A 27,115-nucleotide genomic window follows, 5' to 3' on the forward strand; every position below is an offset into this window, starting at 1 on the left:
CGTCCTACAATGCACAGGTTGGTCCCCTGTGCTAGTCAGTTTGGGCTTCCATATCAAATTACCACCAACTGAGTGGCTGAAAACACAAACACTTATTTCTCACAGTTCTGGAGGCTGGAAGTCCAAGATCAAGGAGCTGGCACGTCTGGTGTCTGATGAGGGCCCACTTCCTGCTTTTGTTTTCTCGTGGTATCCTCACATGGTGGGGAGCAGAGAGCATCTCTCTAGCATCTCTTCTTATAAGGGCGCTAATCCCGTTCATGAAGGCTCCACCCTTATGACCTAATCACCTCCCAAAAGTCTCACCTCCTAAGACCATCACATGGAGGGTGAGGATTCCAACACATGGATTTAGGGCCGGGGGACACAAACATTCAGTCCATAACATCCCTACAATGAAGATTTATCAATCCAAAATGTCAATAGTGCTAAAGTTGAGAAACTCTGATTCATGTGAAGTCTTAGAACAGGTGAAACACATCACTGGTGACAGGCATCAGAACAGTGGCTCCTTCTGACTGGGAACCAGCGGGAATTGACTGGGAAGAGGCATGGGAGGGGTGGGGCTACAACCTGGAGGATAAATATTTGCCAAAACTGATCAAAATTAGATGTGTATGTTTCATTGTATGCAAACTATACTGCAATAAAAATTAAGATAGATAAAGATACACACACATACACCCCTCTGGGCAGCCTGCTGAATTAGGCTCTCCGGGATGAGTCCAAGAATCTGAATGTTCAGCAAATTTCCCAAGTGACTCCTGCATACAGCCAGCCCACAACCTGTCTGTGGACCTGCATTTCAGATCCACTGGTGTCTGGACCAGTGTTTCTAGAACTTTCTTTTTAAATTGCTCCAGAGGCACACGAAGGTAATGCATACTCTAGGAACAGGAAGCTGTCCAGAGCAATTGGGAATCTTTCTTGAAATCTCCAGTTCAACCTCAGAAATTCATGTTACTTTTCGTATTTGATTCCATATGACTGTTTAAATATTAAACTGTTTTAAATTACCATCAGGAAGGAAAAATTTCCCTTGTTTATTTTGTGACTTCCAGGTCTGGTACCACACTTCCTGAACTCCCTCTCAAATGCACACACACTGCCACGCTCTCCTCTAGCGGAGAAGCAGGGTTCTCACCAATGTTTGGACAAAAGGCATTCAGCTGATTAGGTCAAACTAGAAGTGACTGAGAGAGAGAATCATTTTGTCTCCAGGGAAGGAACAACTCTTAGAGGCTGAGTCTGTGATGGGAACAGCCTCGCTATCCTTGGAAGAGAGCTTAGAAGCTTATCAGAGTTTTCTTTCCAATCATATAGAAAGTTTTCCTGCAGAGAATTTGGGGTGCAGCCATAGAAGCTCTTAACCAATCCAAAGGCTCGATCTCCTCCACCCATTTCTTCTGTAGAGGAAGACACCCAACCGGTTGTGTCCTCACAGATACCCACAACTGGTTGAAATTTCATGGCTAGCAGGCCAATCGTGAACAGCCTTGTACTAGGGAAGGCCAACTGCTGAACTTCAGTGGGGACACTGAACACAATAAATGTTGATTTCCCACAGTCTGAAAACGGTCAGGTGGTGGTTCTTCTTCAAACTCAGGGTCCCAGCCTCTTCTATCTTGTGGTCCTGCCCACCTGCACCCTCCATTATGAAAATACGAGTGCCTTGGCTCCTCAGAACCCCATTTTACAGATGAGGACACTGAGGCTGTGGAGAAGTTCAGTCCCATACCCCTAGTCATGCCGCTAGCTGACGGTAGAGGCTCCATTCCAACCCAAGATGACCACCTGGAGTCCCACAATGAACCCCTTCAGGCCACTTCATCTACCTCCTCCCATTTCCAGTGAGCCTTGACCACTTGCCCATGTTTTTGTGCCCATGTTAAGTGGCAGGTGCCTGGGCCTCTGCGTGTCCCCACCACCTCCTCCTCTGCCTCTGCACACCCTTTAGTCAGGGGAAACAGGACAGTCCGCGCTGGTTTCCATACTCTGTGTATCAGCTTCGCCTGGAGAACGTAAATTCAGTGGAGCCTGGGGAACCTCCCCAGAGTGACTGTGACGTGTGTGGTCCCTGTGCCTCACTTGGGAACACCCTGGTTTGGGGGAGGTCCAGACGTCTAGGTGGGGCAGATGTTCCTCTCCTAGGGAGCTGCCGGGACCAGGACACTGCTTCTTGGCTGCTTGTGAAGCAACTTTCCTCTGAGCAAATCTACAGGGTCAGGTCCCAGGGGTGGCGAATTTCAGGCTGCAACATTGAAATTCACCTTGGAGAGGCAGCTTCTCTTCTCATCCAGGAGCCCCGGTGTTTCCATGGCGACCTTGCCACTATACCATCTTTTGTCCTCCCTTCCAACACCTCCTCTTCTGTTTATTCCAAGTCTGTGCCCCTAGTCCTTTCTCAAATCCTCTTCCCTTGAGGACTCACTTCCTCCTAGTCTCTTTTCTCTCTGTGGTTATTTTAAGATCAAAAAAGCAACACACTCTCTGCCCACTAGCAGGTGCCTAATGCAACAGACTGGGACAGCCCTTCTGTCGTGGGGTAAATGTGCCTCTCCCACCCGGCAAGAATCAGACTCCACTGGGAATAGCAGCCAGCCCCAGCGGAGACCCTTTCTCTGCTGTTCTGCATTCAGTCATTCATTTGTCATTGATCAAACCTCCACATCTACACAGCTGCTGGGACAGCACTGTCCCATTGTGTTCCTCATGCGGTGGTCATTTCAAGTGAGGTCGAGAGCAGGAAGCCAGTACACCCAAAAAGGCAATTGCAGTCTGGAATAAGTACTGTCAAGGCCGGGACAGATGGTAACAAGCTGTGGCGGGAGGGGACGTTGTTTCCACTAAGCATTTGAGGGTCAGGGAAGGTTCCCTGCGCTAAAATTTGAAAAAGCAAAATCTCGTCTAACATTAACTATGTGTCAGATACAAATCTAAGCATCTTGCCCACATGGTTTCATTTACACTTCGCAACCTCATGAGGAAAGCATTACTGTTATCAGCACTTTACAGAGGAAGAAACTGAGGCACGGGGTGGGGGGTTAAGTCTGAAGTCACACTGTTAATAAGGTGCAGAGCTGGTCAGCGAACCCGGGCTCATGACTGGGAACCCGTAGGCTTTACAGCTCAGCCCTATCTTCCCACCTGGGTGACACCAAGGAACCAGAGACAGCAACGGTCTGTCATCTTTCTAAGGTCTTGGGTAGACATAAGGGGAAGTCACCGGGAGGGAGGACATCCCACCTCCATCCTCCTAGCCCGGCCATTCACCCATTCATTCCATCGATCGTCATTTGGTATTGAGAAGCTCTTATGTGACAGAGGCATGGCAGACACTGGACCCCGCCCTCACACGGTCTGTATGTGTGTGTTGGGGGAGTGGGCAGGTGGGGGGATTGTTAGAATAATAACTGCTATGATGAAGACCAGTAAAAAACCAGACAGAGTACGTAGGAGCAAACCAAGCCTTGCCTGGGGGAGGGGAAGGTGGTGTGGGGCAAGAGCAGGGCAAGGAAGACATGTACGAGGATTCACAGAGACCCTGACTTTGGGTTGGGCGCCCCGCAGCGTGGGCAGCAGCCTGACACTGCCAGGTGCAGGCGACGGAGAGGGCGTTCTGGCCGAGGCGGGGTCATGAAAGTTCGCAGCATGTTCAGAGAACAGTGAGTCTGCAGGTGCGATGCAGCTAAAGCAGTGAGAGGACGAGGGCCAATGCGTGTTGCCAGAATCCCAGCATTTCTGGAGGAAACAGAACTTAAAAACAGAATTTAAAAAACCCCAACACTCCGTGGGATGGAAACCACACAATGGCAAGATCCTACCTAGAGATCTCTTTGTCGCGGGCGGCCCCTGCATTGATTTCAGCAGTCACATCCCAGCACCCTTTAGGCCACCATCTCTTTAACACTTCCTGTGTACCAGACGCTCTATGAAGCACGACACAAACTTTACTGTATTTAATCTTCACACAACCCTACAGGCAAGTGCCTAATGTTTTCTCTATTCCATATGCCCTAATATTAATAAAGAAAAATAAAGACAACTTAATTATTTTCTCTACAGAGCTGGAAAGTGAGGCTCAGGGAGACTGAAACTTGTCCAAGGTCACGTGACTAACATACGAGAACACTGGCCTTTGAACCCAAGTCCACTCCAAAGCCAGTACTGTCAGCCTCTGCACTAAAGGTGCAGGTCCTTGAGGCTGTGTCCTAATCGCTGCTTTTGATTTCCTGGCAGGAGCCGCATCATTAGACTGACGGCCCCATCCCTACCTCCCCGCCAGTGGTCTGGCTGTTTCAGTGAACTGCCCGGATGCAGGCATCCGCGCCACTACTGCTCTCGCTTCCGGATTGGGGTTTGACATTCTTTGTGCAGAAAATGCGTTTCACTTGCGACCTGCACAAAGACAATGTCGAGACTGTGTTGTAACCCCATCAACACTCAGCCTTTAAATTCCAAAATTTCTACTTGCCCCCTCCCCCAGCCCACTGTACTGGTTTACAGTAGACTCAAAGTCTTTCTGTTACCCCGAGTCTGGGTCTAGGAGGAGGACCTCAGCCCTGCATCATCGATAACGTTGTAAGACAGAAACACACGTGTTTAATGTTGGTCTCTGTGGCCTTAACCAACAGTGTCCATCTGAATCCTTTAGACATTGTTTTCTGTTTCTCATTGGTGGTGGTCATATTTTTAACGTTTGTTTTCCGAAGAAAGTCATTTTGGTATTAAAGGCTGAAACGTTTGGTGATATGCCAGTTTCCTTGACATTGAATTTAAGATATTCTTCCAGAGTAGCTTTAAGATTTTTTGATTCTATGGTGCTCAGATAATTGAGCAACTAAGGCAATTATTTTAATCCTGTTATTGTGCCAATATATTACAAACAATAAAGTGCTAAACTTGGATTTTTTTACTCACCTAAAAATTGACTAGAGTACACTCAAGGTTACCATTATAATACCGCTATCATACATTTGCATTCTGGTAAGCTTTTCCTAGTGGGAGAGAAAAGAGATGAATCCTGCATAACCCCTCGAACCCCTGTGACTATCATCCATCAAAGGTGATACCGCGTGGGAAAAAGAAGAGAGAAGCACTAACCTTAGACATCTATCCACTTAAGTGTAGAAGTTGGAAAGCACATCAGTGTCTAACCTGGAAGTTTAAAAACAGCCCAGTTGTAAAGTGTGGCTTCAAAACCAGGACAGGGGTTATTTTAACTAGATCCTCCTTATATTTTGGTTTTAAGCCAAAACCCTCCACGTCATATTGCTGTCCAATTAAACAGAAATCAGCACACACTTGTTGCCCGCTGACTATGTATTCTCCCACCCTGCATACCAAGGAAGATACGTGAATAAGCCCCTGACCCCGGGGAGTCTACCATCCGATGGTGAAGACTAGATACTCCGTAAATGGGAAATATGAGGTGCTTATGCTACCATTCTCCTACCCTATGCTCATGGCAGACATGGCTAATGGATCAAAGCATTCTTTCCTGCTGAGCTCAGACACAGGGTATTCAGCTTAGGGCTCCAGGAAGCCACTATCTATTAGCAGGAACTGATATGGAAAATGAAAGATATTTGCTATGCTTCCAATTCAAACTTATAAAAAGATAGGTAAGTACGGAAGGCAGTCTTCTAAGGCCAAATGTCTGGACTGTGCGCTACAGAAGGCGCACGGAGGAGCTCCTCATTATCGATGTGATCAGAGAAGGCTTCCTGCAGGAGCGGCTTGGACCCAGCATTCAAGGATGATTAATCATGGGAGAGCCAGTGGCTTCTCCACGGGGAGAATGGCAGCAGCATGTGTCCAGAGTGAGCACACTCGGGGCATGGAAAGTCAGCGGGAGAGGAAGGCTGGGTTTGGAGAAACGGACTTGGAAAGGAATGGCAAGGCCAGGCCAGAAGGGGCCTTGAATGCCGAGTTAAAGATTTTGAATTCTATCTTATGAACAGCAGAGAGACCTTGACAGTTTGTGAGTAGGAGAATAACATGAATTTTCAACAAATCAAACCAGCAGGTGCACGCAGGGGTGACTGATGCGGAGGAAAGGAGGTGAGAAGGCCAGCCTACAGACGCACACGGAGGGAGGACATGAGGGGTCCGGCCAGGGTGTTGCTGTGAAGAGTCAGGATGGAAGAAGGGAGGCGGTGATGCATGAGACTTTTCCAAGGAAGACTTGGCAGTGCTTAGGGGTGGAACCAGGTGGTAGGGAAAGGGAGGGATTCGAGGGCGCTGCATCAAAGAAAAGCAACAACAAAAAAAGAACTTCCATTATTACTCCTCAGGTCTCCCTTTCTGAAAAAGCAGAATCCCTAGAATGTCATTGGAAGTCTACAGCCAAAGCAGTGTCTGGGCAACACATTGGTTCTTCTGTGTGACTTTAATGACCAGTCAGCAAGCAGATTTCAAGAGCTGCCCATTGAGTGCTGCTTCCGACATTCCCCTTCCAGCTGCCATTTGGGCAGATTCAAAGCCAGTCAATACCATCCATAGTTGTAGCTCTTTCTTCTTTTAAACAAGATGCAAACCTAAGACATTCCCCGTCTGCGTCACATGGGCTGACACAGTCTAGAAAATGTCACAAAATAGTATTTGATCACAGAAGGTCAGTGACATCAGAGTATTTGTCTCCAAGTTATTATAAATGTGAAATATTTTTCCTCAGCTCATTTCAAGCTTTCTGAAATAAGAATAACAACCACAAGCCTTTCTACCCGCAGATGTGCCTATTTGGCAAGCATGTATTAAAAGCTGAGAGATGCACAAAGCACCACGATAGATGTTAGATCAGATGAGAAAGTGAAAGTGGCTTCTAAACACTTTAACCTGTGCAAAGAGAGGGTGTTATCATTGTTGGTCCTGATCTTTGCCAATTTCACTGGCACACTTTCTCTGACCCACAGATTCTTCCTTTATTATTACTAATTATTAGAGTTGGTAATTTATAGCTAAGATGGATTGAGTACCCTATCAATAAAGGTTTTGCAGGGACACATGGCACATTCAAACTGGGTAACTGAGGTGAGTTTCATAAAGCAGATATTTGCAAAGGTGTGGAGGGTTAAGGAAACCAGCAGGAACGGTGAGTGTCCTGGGCCAGGAATAGATGGGCACAGCTAACCTCCCCAGGCATGAAGGGGCAAGAAGCAGGAGGGGTCACCAGAAGCAGGGCGGGAAACAGGACAGGAAGCCAAATGGAGAAGGTGGCCTGGCAGGAGGCAGCAGCTCCCAGCAATTTGTACTGTCCTTACTGTATTACCTGATTTAATCCCTACGACAACCGAGCAATGACAATGCTGTTAACAGGTGGCCAAATGAGGCACAGCAAGGTTGAGTTACCAACTGGTGGTCACACTTCGAGGCAGGGGGCGGATTGGAACTGGAACCCAAAGCCCAAGTGCCTCACCCCATCCACTCATCCAATGTGTGAAGTCAAATCATATTACAGCAGCGACTAATGACAACTCAATTAATAACACTATTTATTAATCCAATTACCATTTCATTTACTGTTGCAATCAGTGCAGGTTCCCAGAGGCCGCTTGGAGGAGTCACATGAGCCGGGATGTTCGGCACAGCTACAGCAGCCAGAGCCGCCCTGCTCTGCCTCCACCAGGGACACTCTGTGGGGCTGTGCACAGGGCCTGGGTCTCAGGCAGGGGGGCAACACACTTTTGCAGACTCTGAGCCTCCAGCACAGCAGGCACCAGCCTGCGAGCGTCCTGCCTGACCCTTTCATTGGCTTCAGAGGTTGCAGATTGAAGGTGCTCCCTCTTCTGAGGGAGTCTCGTATTTTCCTAAAATAAAGAACAATTCCAGAAACACCCCATGGCACGCTGACTGCTAACTTCACAGGCTACTGACTCATCTGCCCGTTGGCAGCTTGTTCTTCTTCATAACAACTGCAGATACATCAGTTATTCACTCTGACACTGCCCCTTGCCCCCGACTCCCACCTGCCTTGCTGGGGAACAAAAGGATGGTCCTGGCACCTCTGACCCTGGTGGGCATCTTGCTCCCAGGACCCCCGTGGAGCATGACCACCTCGGCCACAGCCTGCCCTCGTTCCAGCCGCTGGCTGAGCCCCTCCGACATCTCCTCTTCCCCAGCTAAGACCAGGGAGCCCCGACTCTCTCTTCTCTTTCTCCAACTTCCTCAAATGAGTCCATGGTCCATGGCTCCAACACCTTCTTAGAGTCTAAAGAGCCCCCTGCCTCCGTGTCCTTTCCCTGACGCCATCTGGCAAAACTCCAACGCTGGACCAGCCCAGCTGTCCTGTGAAGGCTGCCTCCTGCCGGAGGGTCACTCAACAGGGCAGAGGTGCCACAACAAAATCATGTCACCCGCCTCAAATAGGCTCTCCATCCTGCCGGGTGATCCCACTGTTCCCTGAACTCCTCCCCCAAGCCCACATTTTAGAATTCCTCTACTGTCCTCAGACTTCCCTCCCAGAGACAAAGGAAAAGGAACTAAGGGAGCAGAGGGCTCCTCGTCTCCCTGAACACTCCTGCCTGGTCATGAGATGTCAGTGCCCACCAGGCCTTGCTCCGAGGCCCTCCTCCCTCCCTCCGTGGGGCGGGACATGCGCAGGGCTGTGACTGCTACTCCTGCAGACAGCTGTCCCGTGTGCACCGCCTGTCCTGTGCTGTGCACTCTGGACATGCAGAACCACTGGCAGGACTAGCATGTCTGCCGAGATATCTCAAAGACCCCCCTCATTCTCCTGCACACGGTGAACTCGGGACTTGCAGTCCGTGACCTCATCCTTTCAGAGCGCTCCCTGCTGGACTACATGCTGCCACCATCCTGCTGGATACGTGGGAGACTCAGGTGTCCTCCCCAGCGCCTCTCTGCTCCCGAAGCCCACACCCGGCCCCTCGGCAGAGCCAGCCTCTTTCCCAAACACCTCTCCAAACCACTGCCACCACCCTGGCCCAAGTCATCACTGTCTCTCGCCAGGGCTCCCCCGGCCTCCCCACTTCTGCACTTCGCCCAGCTAATCTGTTCTCCACACAGCGGCTGGAAGGATCTTTTCACAACCCCAACCCCACCATGTCATAGCTTGCCGAGACCTTTCAATACTTCCCATTGCTCTTGGTACAAGGACCCAGATACTTACAGTGGCCCAGAAGGCCCTGGGAGGCCCTGCCTGGCCTCACCCACCCCTCGCTTCTCCTCACTCTCTCCTGCGCTCTCTGTGTTCACCCACTTTGACCTTCTTTCAGTCCCTCCTACGTGCTAGTTCCTTCCACAGGGCCTTTGCACATGCCCCATGCCTAGAATATTTCAGACCCTCATCCCCAATGCCTTTTCCTAGTAAACGCCACTAACCATACGCCACAGAGGTATGCAAGATAGTCCATTTAGGGTATGGGAGAAAATAACAGAATTTCACTTTATAATTTATTATCTTACTCTTTTAAAAAGGTCTATTTTTGTGCATGCTTTATTGTATTCATGATGTATCAGTACAATGATATATATTATATATAAGCATATATATGCTTTATAAAGAATGAAATATGCATATCTAAGGGGAAAGTACTCAAGAGGTTTTCACTGAAAGGGGTCTCCAAAGAGGTTGAGAATCAGAACATTAATCAGCTATCACTTCCTTGGGAGGCCCGCTGAGCTCCCTTTCCACACCTACCGCAGTCAGAAATTTACATTTACATACATGACTGTGTGATGAACATCGCTCTCCCTGGAATACTAGTTGCACGAGGGATGTTGTCTGCCTTGTCAGTGCAGTGTCCCCAGCGCTGGCTCACTGCCTTGCACATAGTAGGTGACCAAGAAATGTTTATTGAATGAATGAATACCCTAGAAGTGGGATATTAGTGCTCCCCTTTTGATGCTTATAGAAACATTTCATTTTTTTCCCATCTGGAATACTCTATATGGACTCTGTTTTTCCTATATAGTGAACATACAGAAAAGTCATCGCTTTGGAATAAGGTCAATATGAAAATCATTCAGATTCTGAAAAATATCCTCTGAGCTGTGGCCAGGTGCTGAGTCTGCTGGGTGCTTTCCTAAGTGTTATCTCATTGGTTCTTTAATGTTACCTTAGAGAACCTTAATTCAATCTCTGTTTTATAGATGAGCAAAGTGGGATTCAGAATGGCTGTGGTGATTTTGTAGAAAATGGTAGAGTCTGAATTCAAACACAGGTCTTTAAGTCTTATTTGCTTAAGTATAACTCAGTATCCTGATCATAAAATGAACATTTTCTTTCTAAGAATCCATTTCCTCTTTTGGGTGGTCCCAAAGATTGTTACCTAAAACCAGTTATGGTGGGTATCCAAAATCCAGTGCAAGGCTCCAGTGTGGTGGCATTAGGCTAAAACACCTAATCTCATGCCCATTCCTTGTTGTTCTTTGTCTCCACACCTTTTACACTGAAGCTGTTGAGCAAAAAGGGTGACTGACAGTCATGTTGCTGCTTAAAGGATTTGTTCCATTTGTTAGTAAAATGAGCTCATTAGATGATTCATTCGCAAGGAATGTGCAAAAAAACCCTTTGAATCATGTGGATATTTTCTCTTGACGTCACCTCGCTGCCTTCACTGTATTCCTCTCTGATAGCTTACCCTTTCTTCCATATGCATTGACTGTGCTGGAAATGAAAGTGTATTTTAAGATGCCTGGTGATGTGCTATGAGAAAGGAGGAGGGAATCAGAAATGCAGAATGAGCTTAGAGCTAACAGAGGCTATTCTACACTCGCAGCTGTTTCAATCAGCTTTTCTAGTGGCCACACCAAACTGCTTTTCCCCAAAAATGCCTTCCTCCTCTCCAAAACATTCTTCTCGATTCTATTTGAAAAGCAGAGTCTTCGCAATCCTGCCTCAGTAAACCTACATCCTCAGCAGCACATCCAACCCGTGCGGTTTATGCTTTTCCAAATCAAACACGCTCTCCGTGGGTAGCATCTCACTGGGTTTGCAGCTCTCCAGTGTCGGCCAAGTGAACGGAGACCCACAGGGAGGGAAACCAGTGGAAAGTGAAGCTGCCACACACTCCACGCCTGCCTTGATTCCCTGGCATGTCGCTAAAGGCAAGCACAAGCATTCTCCAGGCCGCCCTGCTCCCCCAGGCTTGTGATTTTTATTTTGGCTGCAAGCAGAGGTGGCAGCGTCCCCAGTCCTCTCCTCCTCATCTGCTGCCCATCCTTTCCTCAACGCACCAGGTCATTCAACCTTCCTCCTCACTGCTCCTTTGTGATCTGCTAAGCCCTGCTCAGTTTTCTACGAAAGAGAAGTATGTCTTGGACTTCATGGGGGTGAGGAGGAGCCAGTGAAATATGTCAAAATGCTCCGGGGTTTGTGACCTGGACTGGGACTCATGCTCGCAGAATCCCCAGAGGGCTGCTCTCTCTTTATTCCCACTCACGTTCACAGATGCGGCCTCCCCATCATTTGACTCTGGGCTGTTTCTGGGAACGTGGTAATGCAAACTCCAGAAAGCAGGAACTTGCACTCCATTATTTCAATGGTAGAAATGATAATGCACTCCAAGTCCACCCCAAAATCCCAATCAACGTCCCAAAATATCACTGTAACACTCTTATGCCCTTAAGTAAAAATCTCCCAGGATTTTTCTATACTATAAAGCAATTAAACCCCCTTTTACTTAATAAGTTAGCACTTAGCAAACCCCTCGGTGGGAAGCCCTGCTGTGTGTCCAGCTTGCTGGTGCTGGAGAGGACCAAGGCTCCCCTGGGCCTCCCACCGGCCTGGCAGCATCAATACATAAGGAAATGATAGCGAAAGATACTAAATCCTGCCTCAGTTTGACCTAGGTTAGGAGGGCCCCCAGGTATCTGGGTGAAGCACGTTGGGACCTAGGAGAGGCTAAAGCTTGGGGGGAAAGGATGGGGAAGATGACAGTGGTAATGCGAAACCTATTTAAAGGACAGAGCAGCAGGTTCAAACCTGCTGGGAGAAGAGGGAAGCCAAGACCGCCACCCACTCCATTCCTCTCGGGAGACCTGAGAGCAACGAGGTGTTTTCACAGGTGTGTCATGTGCATTCATCACAATGGGCATTCAGTACAGACACCAAATGTCTGTTACAAACTTTGCCAGTTACTGATGAATATTTTAAAAGTGAGTGTTTGGTTTCTTTTAATTTTAAAAGTTTGGAAAATACCAGAATGAGATATTACTTAGCACATACTAGGACGGCTATAATTTTTAGAAAAGGAAAATAACAACTGCTGGCAAGGAGGTGGAGAAATTGGAACCCTTGGACATTGCTGGTGGGAATTAAAACGGTGCAGCCGCCGTGGAAGGCAGTTTGGCGGTTCCTCACCATGTTAAATATAGAATTGCCGTAGGACCCAGTGATCCCACTCCTAGGTATATACTGGAAAGAAGTGAAAACAGACACTTAAACAAACACTTGTACAGGAATGCACACAGCAGCACAAGTCATGATAGCGAAAAGGTAGAATCAACCCAAATGTCCACCAGTGGATGAATGGATAAGCAAAATGGGGTATATATACACAGTGGGATCTTTTTCAGCCATAAAGAGAAATAAAATCCTGATACATGCTACAGTGTGGATGAACTTGCTAAGTGAAAGAAGCCACCACAAAAGACCACATATTAGACGATTTCATTTATATGAAACGTTCAGAATAGGCAAACCCATAAAGACAGAAAACAGACTGGCAGTTGCCAGGGGCTGGAGAGGAGGGAGGAACAGTGACTGCTTAATGGGTGAGGGCGTTTTCTTCCGGGGTGATGAAACTATTCTAGAACGAGGTGAAGGTGATGCTGCATAAGGATATGAATGTACTAAATGGCACTGATTCATTTACTTTAAAATGGTTAATTTTATGTGAATTTCACATCAATAAAAAAAGCTTTGAAAGTAACAGTAACCTTCATATCATGAACACATAGCTCCATGCCCCTCATAGAGGCATTAAGAAATGCCTGATGCATTTGCATGAATGAATCTGTCTATGGTCTACAGTGCCCTGTTCGCTCAGGCCCCTGCCGACTTCCTCAGCCTCATCATATACCTGGCTCCCCCTTGCTCTCTGCTCTTCAGGCACGCTGGCCTTTCCCCAGGCCCTCCTAAATGTTAGGCTTCCTCCTGTCGCAGGACCTTTGCACAGGCTGTTTCCTCTGCGTGGAGCTCCCAACGGCCTCCCTACTGGCCTGGTTAACTTCCCCTCCAATTTCAGCTTTCAGCTTGGCCATCACTCTTCAGGAAAGCCTTTCCTTACCTCCCTGACTGGGTTGGTTTCACCTTACACTCTCATTGTACCAGAATCTTCCCTCAGGGCACTTACCACCACACACATTTCCATTTATTTGTGCTCTTCTCCTGTTAACTCTGGTCTCCCACATTATACCATAACTTTTATGAGGGCTGAGAGTGAACTGCCGTGTCATTGGGGAGAGAGCAGTTACTACTGTATCCCCACCCTCTGGCACAATACGTGGCACATAGTATATGCTCAATAAACATAGTTAAGGGAAGAGAGGGAGGAACATGCCCCTTTCATCTGTTTTCCTTTAGAACTCTATGAACATATAATTTCTTATCAAACTGGTTATAGGTGGCCCTTTGCACGCATACATGTGTTGACTCTGATAAATATATATAGAATTCCTTAGTTCTTAAACCTTGTCTCTATGAAGCTATTGTCTATCCTCAAAGCAGGGTTTCCCGATGTTTGCTAGCAAGAAATAAGCTCTGGGGGTACGAAGCACAGCACTATGAAGGTGTAAGTGGGAGGTGAACTGCCACTGGTTATCGGGAAATTGTTGGTCAAACAGCACTGACAGTATGGGGACCACCTCCAGGTGTGCCGGTTTCTCCCACTGCTCTCTGACTCTGGAACAGTCGTGTCTTTGTCTTTTCTCCCTTTGTCTTCTGGGTCTGAGGCTTCCCTATCCTGCTGGTCTCTTCTCTTCCTTCTGCCTTTGCTCAAGCCCCCTGGATTTGTCTTTCCAGTGTTTCCTTCATCATGAGCCAACGTCCTCTCTATTCCTCCTCCTGCATCCCAGGTATTTGCCCATAATCCGGCCAGGATCTGAACGTCTGAAAAGAATGCAGCAATGTTTTCTGCTGGAGTTGACAAAAAGTGTTAGTGAACCACCAGCTCCACGAAGAGAGGCAGCATCCGAATTATCTACAAGCCGGACCAACAGGAGAAACGGGGGAAGGAAAGATGTGCCAGGTCAGACCTGCCATGGGAAAAGGACTGATGGACCCATACATGAGGGTCGGCATCGTGAGTTCTTCGAAGGGCCTAGTGTTTCCAGCAGGTGTGTGCTCATCTCCCCGAAAGAATCTATGCTAATTTCTTGATGAAAATTCATACTGTCTTCCAGGTTGCTAAGCAACCAGCCCAAACATGTCTACTGTGTAAAATCTCTCTGGAGAGCCCTGGGCTGCACCCAACCCCTGATGCATGATGGAGGCGGCAAAGCGATCCAAAGCCCCAGAAAGGTTTCTGGTGCTGACCCGCCAAGATGCCTATGCAGGGACACTTTTATGCCATATGTGGGGAAACATACTGGCTCAAATAAAACTTCCACTACTTTTTCTGCTAATCTCCAGCTTAGTGGTCAAAACTGTGGTCTCCAAAGCTCGACTTCTAAATCTGATTCCCAGCCCTGACACTGAATACGTTACTTAAGCTCTGGGTTTCACTTTTCTCACCTTTAAAATGGAAATGGTAATTATGCATATTTCATAGGGTTATTGTGAGAATTAAAATTAATATGGTTAAAGTGCTTAGAACACTGACTGGCACATATAAAGAACTTGCTAAATATTAGCTGTTCTTACTCTATGCAAATAATCTATTGTTGTTTATAAGACAGTCCCTGAAGGTCAGACCTTGCTGCAGCCCAGAGTGGAATCAGTCCCAGGAGTGCGGTTAGCAATTCTTGGGGCCTCCCACGGTCACTGAGGTACAGCGGAGAGTTCAAGAGAGCAAGCAGCCTGCACTGGAGAAAGTTCTACTTTGGGCTGACGGGGAGGGGTGGGGGATGCCCCTCCTAAAGGTCTCCATGACCCCCTGCATGTCCCCCATCCCGCCGCACTGTGACACGCCTCATGACAACGGCTTGTCTCACTGTCCGTCTCCCCACTTACCAGGAAGAGCACACGCCTGGCTTTCCCTAGCAGTATCACAGGGCCCAGGGCGTGCCCCCTCACCTTTAACGAATTAACTAATTAACTAATGAAATGCAGTGTAGGAAATCAGAAATCTATTTCTTTCCCATATTTTGAGATGGCTGCCATGGAAGTACCCCTGCAAAGCTGTCTGACCTGGGGGGCGGGAATTTGCAACTGTAGAGAATCTCCATAAATGCAGACAGGTCCTTCCAGAGAGTCTGACACCTTTCAGGAAACATTTACCCTCTATCCTGTCTGAGGGCGGCTCCCAGCAAGGTTTCATTTACATAAGACCACCTCTGCCAGCTGGCCCAGCCTCTTCCTTTCTCCCTCCCAAAACCTGCTTTGCTATAATCCAAGGCCCCTTTCTTTAAAAACCTCAGTACCTACATTGAGTTGTTTTCATTCTGAAGGCTCCTCTGCATATACATTTAAAAAAATGTGAATGTCACTTTCTTCCAATTAATCAATCTGCCTCATGTCAGTGATTTTTCAGCAAACATTTATGGGATCAAGGGGACTGGTTCCCTGCAGCAGCATCTGTCCGTCCTCTTACAAGTGTGAGTTAGGACACGTGATCCAAGAGGGTGTTGCTCTAGAGGTCTAAGAGAATGGGTGGGAGGGTTAATAGGGTCACACAGATGGCCTTGAGGTCCCAAACTCAAAGGACTCTTTTATGCCACAGGAGGTGCCCACAGGAGAAACATCGAAAAGCAGACGGTACCAAGTAAGTAGCTCACAATAGACCATGAGAGACCATATCTCTCCAATATCCTCCCAAAGCCCTCCTGGTAATAACAGTACTGGCCTGATAATTAACATCCATAAACATTATGTCACAATATGACAATTTTTTTTGGGAGTTAGGGTCTCACTCTGTTGCCTGGGCATAAGGGCAGTGGTATCATCATAGCTCACTGCAGCTTCAAACTCCCTGGCTCAAGTGATCCTCCTGCCTCAGCCTCCCAAGTATCGATTTGTGACCACAGGGTCTACAGGTGCACGCTACAATGCCCGGCTAATTTTTGTATTTTTTTTTTTTTGTATGGATGGGGTCTCCCTATGTTGCTCAGGCTGGTCTTGGACATGTAACCTAAAGCTATCCTCCCACCTAGGCCTCCCAAAGTGCTAGGATTACAGGCGTGAGCCACTGCCTGATAATAATTTTTAATAAAAACCTTACTGACATATAACTACCTACAGGAAAGTACACAGATCATAAATGTAGAGCCGGATGGATTTTCACAAAGTGAACACATCCCTGTAGCCAGCACCACGTCAAGAGGCAGAGCATGAACAAAACCCCAGAAGCTCCCCCAAGCCTGCCCCAGTGTTACCTGCCCCAGGGTGACACACACATAAACCGGGCTTGGTTTCAAATCTTGTGTGTAAATAGAGCCTTAACAGTGTGTACTCCCTTGTGTCTGCCCTCTCTTATCCATGTTAGATTACAACGTGACGATTTAATTCAAAACAGACACTGAAGGGTTGTCACATGCCCAGCATCACATCAGACACTGACAGGGATAGAAAGAAAGACACGTTCTCTGACCTTGGAGAGAAGAGACTCCACTATATATACATTGTCTGATACAAATTCACCACTCATTTATATTATTTTGTAAAAACTTGGAATCAATCTATTAGGGTTTCATCAAAAGCCACTTTAGTGTCCCCAGCTCTGCTGCAAGGAGGGTAGGATTTTATAATTTGGTAGCATGTGGCAGTGGGGGACAGGAGGTGTGGCTAGAAGAGGTGTGGGGACCCCTGCTGAGGGCCAAGCAATTTTGCTAAAGCCTTTGACCACCTGTTAGCTTCCAAGGGACAGCCCTGGGTTCACCCTGGGGACCTCTCAGGCATTTGAGGAGATTCACTTAAGTGCACCACAACGTAAGTGTAAGTCTCGGGTGGGAGAAACCAGGACGCTAAAATGAAAGCTTTGTGAAAGCAGGACCCAGGTACCTGCCACGTGGCAGGTGTCCCGGTGGAAAGGGCAGTTCTCTCTCTGCACTATAGTTCTTTAGGCAAAACAGGGGTTTCCTCTGAAAGGCCCCAGAAGTGGGCTGAGTGGCGGCCTGTGCAGACGAGCGTGAAGAGAAATGCAGAGGAAGGAGCCCACGGGTCTCACTAATAGATGCAGCTGCCCTGTCTCCTCACTCAAGCTGCCAGGTCACTGCAGAATGACCAAGCTTCCAGAGCTGGCTGATGACAGGGTGGTCCCAGGTGACCGCCCCGGACCAGGAGAGGGCAGCATAGTAAGAATGAATTCCTTGCATCCCCCAAGGGGCTGCAGGTGAGTAAGGATGAGGGATTGTCTAAGAAGACAGGATAAAGGTTCCAGAGTGTGTATTTTGGAAAAGCAAAGAACTGAGAGAGGAAGCCGGCTGGAGGCAAGGAAGGTAGTGAATGGCCCAGGGCTCCCCGCTCCACCGCTCTGCACTGAGCAGGGCTTCTCCTCCTGTTTTGTTCTAGGGATTCTTTTAGCCATCCAAAGAAGCCTGTGGACACTTCCTCTGAATGTCTGGAAAAGCAAAAATAAAAGACACAGGGCTACAGAGGAACAGCTAATAAAATCAATCTGTGCAATATCAATATGTGTGCTTCTTTATTAATTCATTAAGTAACAGAATCTTGCAGGAGATTAATAAGTACCATAATTAGAATGAGAGATGAGCATAAATGCTATTGCGAAGTATCTGCAACAGCTGTGGTGTGCTCTGAAACTATTTGTGATTTCCCTTGGGGACAAAGTCTCAGATATTGATAATACCACTACAGTTAGTTGTTTATATTCCTACTTACATGAAGTGCTGTTTCAGTGAGAGGTAAGTAAAAATAAAGATGTAATTTTTTCCTGTTCAACACCATGAACCTCTTAAACTTCATCTATAGACCCCTTGGTGGGAGGGGTCTGTGGACCCAGTTTAAGAACCCCTGGGAAAACTTCAAAGTTCCTTTCAAAATCACTAGAAACTTCAACTTCATCCAGCCATTCAGGGTCAGAAATCAGATTCCCAGGCATGGTCTTGAATCCCAGGAATTTTTCCAGCAACCGCAACCAGTGAGTTATGGAGACGAGGGCAGTAACTCTGTATCCTACAAGCATCCCAGTTGCACGTGAGACATATTATGCCTCAGAAATCTCTGTGGGGGCTACAGAAATCTAGAACCCCACTCCCCAGCCCCCATGCTCTCTCTCTTCAAGAAACATCTTCAGAGAGCCTTTCCCGAGTCTTGCCGTCCTTGTCAACATGTGCCATGCACATCACCCTGCTGTCACCTGCCATGCTTAACACCACCTCCTTTGCTTTCTTTGAAATGTCAATTGATTGTCTTTTCTCTGTTGACTTTATCTGGGTCAGTGGCTGAATGAGTCTAACACAATGGCAGCCAAGCCATGGTGAGATCCCAGCCTCAGCACATTCACCCCTATAGATTCAGCCCCCCGCCTGCCCAAATCCTTGTCACCCAGGGAACCAGGTCAGGGAATGTGGATAGGCAGGAATCATGTAGCAACAAATGTATCAACAAATATTTATCCTACCCCTACTGAGCTGGCACTGGGTTGCAAAGACATGGCCCATGCACCCACATCTGAAGAATAACTCAGATGATAATCCCAGCTGGCTGGATGCTGGGATGCCTTTCTTTGTCAACAATCTCTTATTGGGCACCTACTAGTTTCCAGGTGCTAAGTAAGTGCTGGGAATAAATAGCATACAAACAACTGAATATGAAAGATCACACCCAATTGTAAGAAGGGCTATAAAAGACTTTAGAAGGAACAATATGAGAGAGGACAATGGGGGTACTTTGTTTCATGGTCAGTAAACAAAATCCTCCCTGACATTTAGAGGGAAAGAGACCCGACAAAAAGAGACCCAGGAAGGAGAAGGAGCCATCCATATGAAAAGCCAGAGAAAAACCAGAGTGTGCAGGAAAGGGCTTGGTGTCTTATAAGAATGATCATAACTCCAGAAGGGATGAGACTGACAAGAAGGGGGAGACTGGCACGAGCGAGGCTGGAGAGGGGGCACCTGCTGTACCACGCAGGTGAGGGAGTGGCGTGCACTGGCTATAGCATGGACTCCAGAATCAGACCAGCTCAGCTAGAATCCAGCTCTGAAACTGCTCTAGTGGTGTGGCCTTGGGCAAGTCACTTACCTTCTCTGAGTCTCAGCTTCCTCATCTTTAAGTTAGGATCATCATACGGCTCCTCTATGGGGTCGTTCAGTGCATTAATAAGTGTAAAACACTTAGAACAGTGCGTGGCACTGGGTGTGTGCCATGTTACGGTTTGCCATGACCTATTGTAATGAGAAGTTGTGGAGGATTTTAAGCAGGGGGGAGGCACGACCTGGTTTGTCTTAAGCAGATTTTCAGCCATTCTGTGTGCTACTGGCTGTCAATAAGACAGAGAGTTGGAAAGGATCTCAGAGGTCATTTACACCAACTGTTTCCCCAGTGCTTCTCCTGGGGAAGGGGAGGGTAGGTACAGTGTCTGGAGAGCGACCACTGAAAGGCAGAAGAGTGGCCGTCCCTCGGGTGTGCTGACTGGAAGAGACGGTGGAGAGGCCGCCAGCCGCCGCTTCTGGAGAAGGGCCCAGCCAACCCGCCCATGGAGGGCCCACTACTCCCATTTCCAGATCATTCCAGGTCCCACATCCTGCTGTACAGCCGGCTGCTATTTAGCCAGTGTCAATGTCACTGCTCTTGGATTGTAAGTGCCTCAAGGACAGCAGCCATTTCCTTTACACTCCCACTATACAGTGACTGACACTGGGCCCACACAGCTGGGTCCTCTAAGCTTTTGAATTATTGATTGGAAAAAGGAAGGTGGAATCACAACACATTAATGCCACTCCTGGAACTAGAAAATCTATAAGAAATCTAGAGGACCTTAGGCGGTCATTTAAGTCATCCCTCTGCCCCAGGGCCAGCCTTCCTCAAATCACTCAAGCAAGACTCTTTTTCTCCTGCTTGTCCAGAGAACATTCTGCACTCTCTACTTTGGAAATGCATCCTGGAGGTCACAGCCTTGTAGGGAAATCCTTCCAACCCCCTTCTGCTGCACTGTACAAAGGGAACACAGCCCATTTCTTGCCCAAAGGGGCTTCTGGGGACAAGTGAATGTGTGGGATAAAAGCCCTCCGGTCTCTAGGGACATCTTCAGAGACATCTTGGGAGAGGCCACAGCAAGCCCCTCTGCCTGGCTGGCTGGAGTTGGGAGCTGCTGGGAGGGGGGCTCCTGCTGCCTCTCCAGACCCCAGGCCTCCCTGCCCAGCTGTCCCCTAGCTCCCTAGCTCCTGGGGGGACAGCAGCCACCTCTCCTGTGGTTTCTGGGAGTTACTCCTTCTCAGCTCTGTCAGTGTTTGCCCTCCCCCACAATTACCCCCCTTCCCTCTCACAGCTCCGTTCCTCTTCCCCTCCAATTCTGCAAGGTTCTCATTCTCCACAATTCCTCTCAAAGTCTCCCCCAACTCCCCTCCCCCTCCCACATTTCTCTCTGAGGGCCCTTCCCTTCCCAGCCTCCCCCTCCTCTCACTCCTCCTAGGTCCACACCCCCGGCCCCACACTCCGCTCCCAGCTCTCCACACCCCCCTCCCAGCCCCACACTCCCCTCCCAGCCCCCTACACCCTCAGCCCCACACTCCCCTCCCAGTCCCCCACACCCCCAGCCCCACACTCCGCTCCCAGCCCCCCACACCCCCAGCCCCCCCAGCCCCACACTCCCCTCCCAGTCCCCCACACCCCCAGCCCCACACTCCGCTCCCAGCCACCCACACCCCCAGCCCCCCCCAGCCCCACACTACCCTCCCAGTCCCCCACATTCCCCCAGCCCCAATTCCTATCCAAGTCCCCTTCCCCATCCCCTCCCTTTAACCATCGCTGCTGGCCCCCCCCATTCCTCTCTCAGTCCCCTCAAGCCCCCCACCCCCAATTATCCCTCACATCCCTCTCCCATCCCCCAGGGCTCTCCCATCCCCCAGGCCTTTCCGACTCCTGGGCCGGTCCTCTAGCACGTCCCTTGTGCCCCCTCCCCTCCCGGCCATGCAGCGCAGAGGAGAACCGCGGCCGCCCCCCTGCCCCATTCCCCCTCCGCGCAGCCCCGCGATCCCGCTCGCCCCGAAGGGTCGGGGCGCCGCCCCCGCTCACCTGTTGGGCTGGCCGGAGCACGCCGGGCCTCGCCTTCTCTGGGTCGGGGTCGCGGTCCCGCGGCAGCAGCCCCTTCTTGGGGTGCATGTGCCGGCACAGGCAGGTGACCCCGCACAGCGCGAGGATGCTGGTGGCCGTGCCCAGCGTGGCGCCCAGCGCGATCACCGGCACCGACAGCACCATGGTGCCGCCGCCGCGCACCCAGCCCGGCCCGGCCGCCGCGCAGCTCCCGGGATCCCGGCGAGCCAGCCCCTCTCCCGCCACCAGGAGGGCGGGGAGGGAGCGAGGGAGGGAGGGCGGCTGCGAGGACGTCAGAGGAGGAGGCCGGCCCGGGCCGCGTCAGTCGGCACCCCCTCCCCCGGCACGTGACCGGACCCCCACCCCAGCAGCAGCCAGAGCCTGTCGGTGGCAGCAATCCTAGGGTTGTTTCAGGCCATTCTTGATGTTTTACGTGCAAACGGGGACAGAGGGCCCAAGAAGGGCTGGAGCTCGCGAGGTCACTCTGCTAGCAGACAAACCAAGCATGGAACCCCGGCCTGCGACTTCATCAGGGGAGGGCGTCACTTTGTCACTTTACCAGAATACTAACCCTTTGCTCACTCTCTTCCTCCCCCAGGGGCTGGACAAGGAGGCTGTAAAATCTGGTCCTCCAGGAGCCTTTCAAACACACAAACACACTAAGCTGGCGATTTCCCACCTAGCGAACCTGGGGGGACAGGCGCAGGCAGCAGGTGGACAGAATCGATGTGGCCTCTGGGGCTGAGACTCTGCCAGTGTCCCCTGAGGACGGCCATTAGTACCTAATTTGATCCACAGATATTCTCTTCTTTATATACAGAGGAGGAAGCTGAGCCTCAGATAGGACAGGGCAGCCAGAAAAATCATCCTGAAGTCAAACTCCTGTTTGCAGATTCCCAGTCCACACCCAAAAGAAGGACTTGTCTTAGGAGGATAAAGAGTATCAAATGCAGCAGCTAGGAGTGCACACTTGATTCCCAGACAGTGAGAATAAAGGTGTGCTTAGAACGAGGGGGAATTAGAATTCCGGGCACGAGAAGGGCTGTCTTAGATCAAGAAAACAGTGACTTTTCAGTGCTCTTCATTATGTGGCGTGTTTAACTTAATTCAGCAAACATACACTGTGGGTCGGCTGTGCTCTAGGCATGCTGGACATGTGTAGGAGAAGGGGTGTAGGTGATCTCCTCCACAACAGAGCTTTTTAAATTTCCACAACGCTGGTGACTCCCAATCTCTGACCTCTCCAGCCAGACCTTTTCTGCTGAGCTGCAGCCACAACCACCACCTGGTAGCTCCCACTTTTTCAGTTACCTACACCTGCATAAAAACCCACCCATGACTTAGTGACTTAGATCAATTATTTTGTTACTTATGATGATCTTGTGGGTTGGCTAGGCTCAGCTGGGTGGTTTTCCTATTCCACATAATGTCTTCTGGGACTACAGTCATCTGGGGGTTCAGCTGGGCTGGAACTTCCAAGATGGCGCACTCACATGGGGAGCAGTTGGTGCTAGCTGCAGCTGGGATGGCAGTGGCACTGTCAGCTGGTGCATATTGGTTCTCTTCCATTTGGCCTCTCCATGGTGCTGGAGCTGCTCACAGCATGGTGACCAGGTTCCAAGAGGAAGGAAGCAGACGCTGCCAGTTCTCTTAAGGCCAGTGATCAGAATTTCTAGAACATCATTTCTTTGGTCAAAGCAATAGTCTCCCTCTAATTCTTTTTCTCCAGTGCATCAAAAAGCAGGTTTCTGAAATGCAAAGCTGACTCGTCCTGTCACTCACATGAGTAACAATTTCCAAAGGTTCTCCAGGATAAACTCAAGAGACTCAACTTGAATCCAAAACCCTTCATGAATGTGGTTCCTGCTAACCCCTCCAGACTACGCTCCACACACTTCCCAACATGTCCTTAAACTCTAGCCACTCTCAGAGACTTGGGATTCCTTCAGCCAGCTAACATCTTTAGAGCCTCCATGCTATCACTCATGGATGCATACAGCAGGCCCTCAATAACTTTTGATGACTCACATGATCATCTTATGCAGGATTTCCAGTAGCTTAGAAGGAATCCCATTTGTGATGTGAACTCCATTTTATTAACTTGGCTCTGCTGCAAGTATTTATTTTGTGCCTGCTGTATGCCAGGCACATTTTCCTACCGAGCCCCAGTTGCTGCCAGCTGTGGAGCTGAAGCGGCTCAGGCCCTGGTGTTAGACTTAGCAGTCTCTTAGCATAAGAGCTTCCCTGGGAGGTTTTCTTGCTCCCAGGCCTGGCGATGCAGTGTTCTGGGGAAAGAAGAGGTTTAATTAACGCTGTCAGCTCCAGGTCTCTCATGCCTGAGCTGCTCCCCTGGGACATCCTTGATGCCATTACTCCTACTAGGATCTGGGGTGGGGTGGGGAGGAAAGATGAAGAACACTTAATATCAGAAAACATCTGACGGGGATCAGCACCTGTCATGTGGTCCATTGTTACTATGGTTACTGGAATGACAGAAGCTGCGGTGGCCTTTATTTGTAACAGGAAGGACCCCAGCCCAAGGAGAAGAGCCTGCCTTTTGCCTCCTCTTTCACACACAACGAACCTATGGCAGAGCTAGGAATAGACCCCAGGAGATTTGAAACCCAGTTGAGTCATCAGGGCTCTGGGCTACCATTGCTACCCAACGAGTCACCCTCATACATCTCATCAAAGATGCAACATTTGCTTCTTGGTTACTGATATTCAGGCAGTGGCTTCTAATGACAGCTCTCTAAGAAAAGGCATCATTGGGTTCCTTTAAAAAATGAGCCTTTGTCTACTAAGAAAGGCAGTTGACAGAGGCAGCTGAGTGGAACGGCAGAGACAGTCTGAGGATGAGATCTGCAAATAATTGGAAACGCCGGGCTGCCAGGCTGCTGAGGGCAGACAGAGCAAGGTGCTTGGCATCTGCAAGGCTGAGGGATAGAGCTCTGAAGGTTCCCCAGCCCCTTGATGAAATGTCACCATTGTTATTTTGATCAATACTGTACATGTTAGATGTTTAAATATTCTGAATAATCACTCTGAACTTCTAAGTTATTAAAATACTTTTATCTGGGGGAAAGGATTTCAAATATAGAAGCTTCTCTTATTTAGCAAACATCTGTCATGTCTGCATAGGGTGCCAGGCAGGCAGAAGGAAAATGTATAAGCAGAACAACAGAATTTTAATGTTGGAAGGATTTCAGACATCACCTTGTGGAATCCTTTTATTTTTACCAATAAGGAAACTGAGGCTTAGAGGTATTGTGGTTTTGCCCGAAGGGCAGAAGGAGTTCATGAAAGCTGGGAAGGTGTTTTGGGTCAGGGTAGGTTAGGTTCTGCTCTAGTAAACAAACCCCAAACCTCAGGGGTTAATTCAATAAAAGTATAATATGTCTCCCTCATCTCTCAGTTCAAGAAGGGTAAGGTGACTCATCTGGGCAGCTCTTCTCTGATCAGTGACTCAGGAATCTGGGCTACTCCTTTATTTCCAGCCATGCAGAGGAAAAGAGAAAGAGCCTTGAGGATCACGTGTGATCTTTTAGAGGCTGTGGCTGGAAACAGAGCACACAGAGTACCCCATTCCACTGGCCGAAATTGGATAACAGGACAAACTTAACAACAAGGGAGGCTGGGAAACATAGAGTAGAGTGTGGAGACATGTGAGCAATAGTATCTCTGCCACCGCAGCCAAGGCTTAGGACTCTTTGTCTGGTGCGTATTTTGTTAATTCATTCATTCATTCATTCAGCAGATGTTGTCAGTTTCTACTACCAGGCACTGTGCCAAGTGATAGAGCAAAGATAGTGCGCAAAACCAGGCATGGACTCTCTCACCATGGAGAGTTTACGTTCCCATGGGAAAGACAGACAATGACCATTCATCACACATATAAAACTACAGATGTGATACCAGCTAAGAAGAAAAGGTTTATGGTAGGGATTTGATTTACTCAGAGACATCAAGGGAGGCTTCCCAGAAGAAGTAGCAATTGAGCTGAGGTAAGGTTAGAGTTAGCTCAGCAAAGAAAGAAGACAGTATTCCAGGCAGAGCAATAGCACGTGCAAAGGCCCTGTGACAGAATGGCACAGTGGACTGGACAACCCACTCTCCAGAATTAAAAAAAATTCTGATTTTTAACATTTGTTGATTTCTCTGGTGTAAAGTATTCCCAGCATGGTTGATTTCCAGCTACCCACAAATTCCTCAATATTTAACCACTGGCTCTTGTAAGCAGGTAGGGGCTGGCTCCAGCGCACAACTTGGAGAAGCTCAGTATGAAATGAGTCTGAAAGGAGAAGCAGGGGCCAGGTAACAAGGCTTCTAGGCTATAATGGAAAGCCACAGAATGATGTTAGGCAGGGGAGCATGATTGGATCAGATTCATGTTTTGGAAAGACCCCTCTGGCTGAAGTGCTGAGAACTGATTGGGGAGGGGCAAAGTGGATGCTGGTGAACGGAAGAGATGGCCGCAGGAAGCATGCAGTGGAGGGGTGTGAGCTTCCATCCAGACGTGGGTCGTGACGGCTGGCTGAAATTGTTCATGGCACGAGGAGAGGGCAGGTACTGTATGAGCAAGTCACATTTCCTCTCTGGCCCCCAGTTTTCAGCCATGTGTCATTACTTCTCTTGTTCAATGCCTTTGTGGTTCTGCAAGCTGGACCACTGCTAACTGGAAGTTTCTCAAGCCCAGGTCCATTACCAAGGGTGGGATGTGCAGGAGGAAGCTGCCTGGGAGAAAGGGTGGAGGATTCTGGGCCCCACAGCAGGGTCTTGCAGAGCCCAGGAAAGCTGAGACGCTGGCGGCCCAGGAGTGAGGGCCACTCCCAGCACTCTGGCTGCTGACTGAGCCATTCTGGCTCCACATCCTAAGGCAGAAAGGAGAAAGGGGTTGGGCCTGGGGGCCTCTGATCCAGAAATCCAAGTCTGCAAATTGTAGAAAAATATTCTGGAGTTGGATCGAATGGCAGCATCACTCTGTTGACCACTACCTGCTGTCAGCTGCCTGGGCAGGGCCTTTTCCAGGACGCAGGATGCTTGCAGACCCTGCTTCCAGCTCAGCACAAAAGGAAGCAACATATTCTGACGCCCAGAGGCACAGCGCCTCAATTCTCTCCCGTTTTTTTTTTTTTTTTTTTTTTTTTTGAGCTAACCTAATGGCTTCCTTTCTTTCTGGCTTTCTGGAATATACAAAGATGATTGTCTGGAGGGTTTCGGCTGCCATTTTGGACGAAGGGCAGCACTTTTTCAGAAATCTGGTGTGTAACCTTGCGGGGGTCATAGACTCCTTTGAGAATCTAGTAAAATCTATTTCCTTTTTCAGGAAAAGAATGCTTGAATGTAATATATATCATCAGAATTTATATGTAACTCTAAATTATTCAAGGGTCCTATGATGTCTTTTAGAAGTCATGGGCCCAAGATTAGGCGTCTCTAGCATGGCTGAGAGAATAGTGGATTTGAAATCAGAAGAAATGTGGTCAAATCCTTTGTCTTTATGTGCACTAGGCTGTGTGATCCATTGGCAAGTAATCTTAATATTTTGGAGCCTTAGTTTCCTTATGTGTAAAATGGGGACAGTCATCTCTATTTTACAGGGATGTTGTGAGGATGCCCTAAAGCATGGTGCTGTGTAAATAACAGAGGATTCCCAACTAATGTTAATTTTAAAATAAAAAGTATCCCATTTGCTCCTGAGCCTCTAGTTTCTTAATAAAGTAGCTTAGCCTGGTGAAAAGAGTAGGTGTCAAAGTCCCGTGGGCATGCGTTATTCTAGCC

General features: G+C 48.7%; 1 protein-coding gene across 1 annotated transcript in view; it reads right to left on the reverse strand.

Moving 5' to 3' along the window:
• SYT13 (synaptotagmin 13) overlaps positions 1 to 21,572 on the reverse strand; it is a 45,069-nt gene extending 23,497 nt beyond the window's left edge. Inside the window, exon 1 of the mRNA XM_045557879.1 lies at positions 21,317 to 21,572. Coding sequence (XP_045413835.1) covers positions 21,317 to 21,499 — 183 coding nt within the window. The 5' untranslated portion in view covers positions 21,500 to 21,572. The remainder of the gene's footprint in view (positions 1 to 21,316) is intronic.
• Positions 21,573 to 27,115: the final 5,543 nt, after the last annotated feature.

The sequence above is a fragment of the Lemur catta genome, chromosome 7, assembly GCF_020740605.2.
Source record: "Lemur catta isolate mLemCat1 chromosome 7, mLemCat1.pri, whole genome shotgun sequence".
Lineage (NCBI taxonomy): Eukaryota > Metazoa > Chordata > Mammalia > Primates > Lemuridae > Lemur > Lemur catta.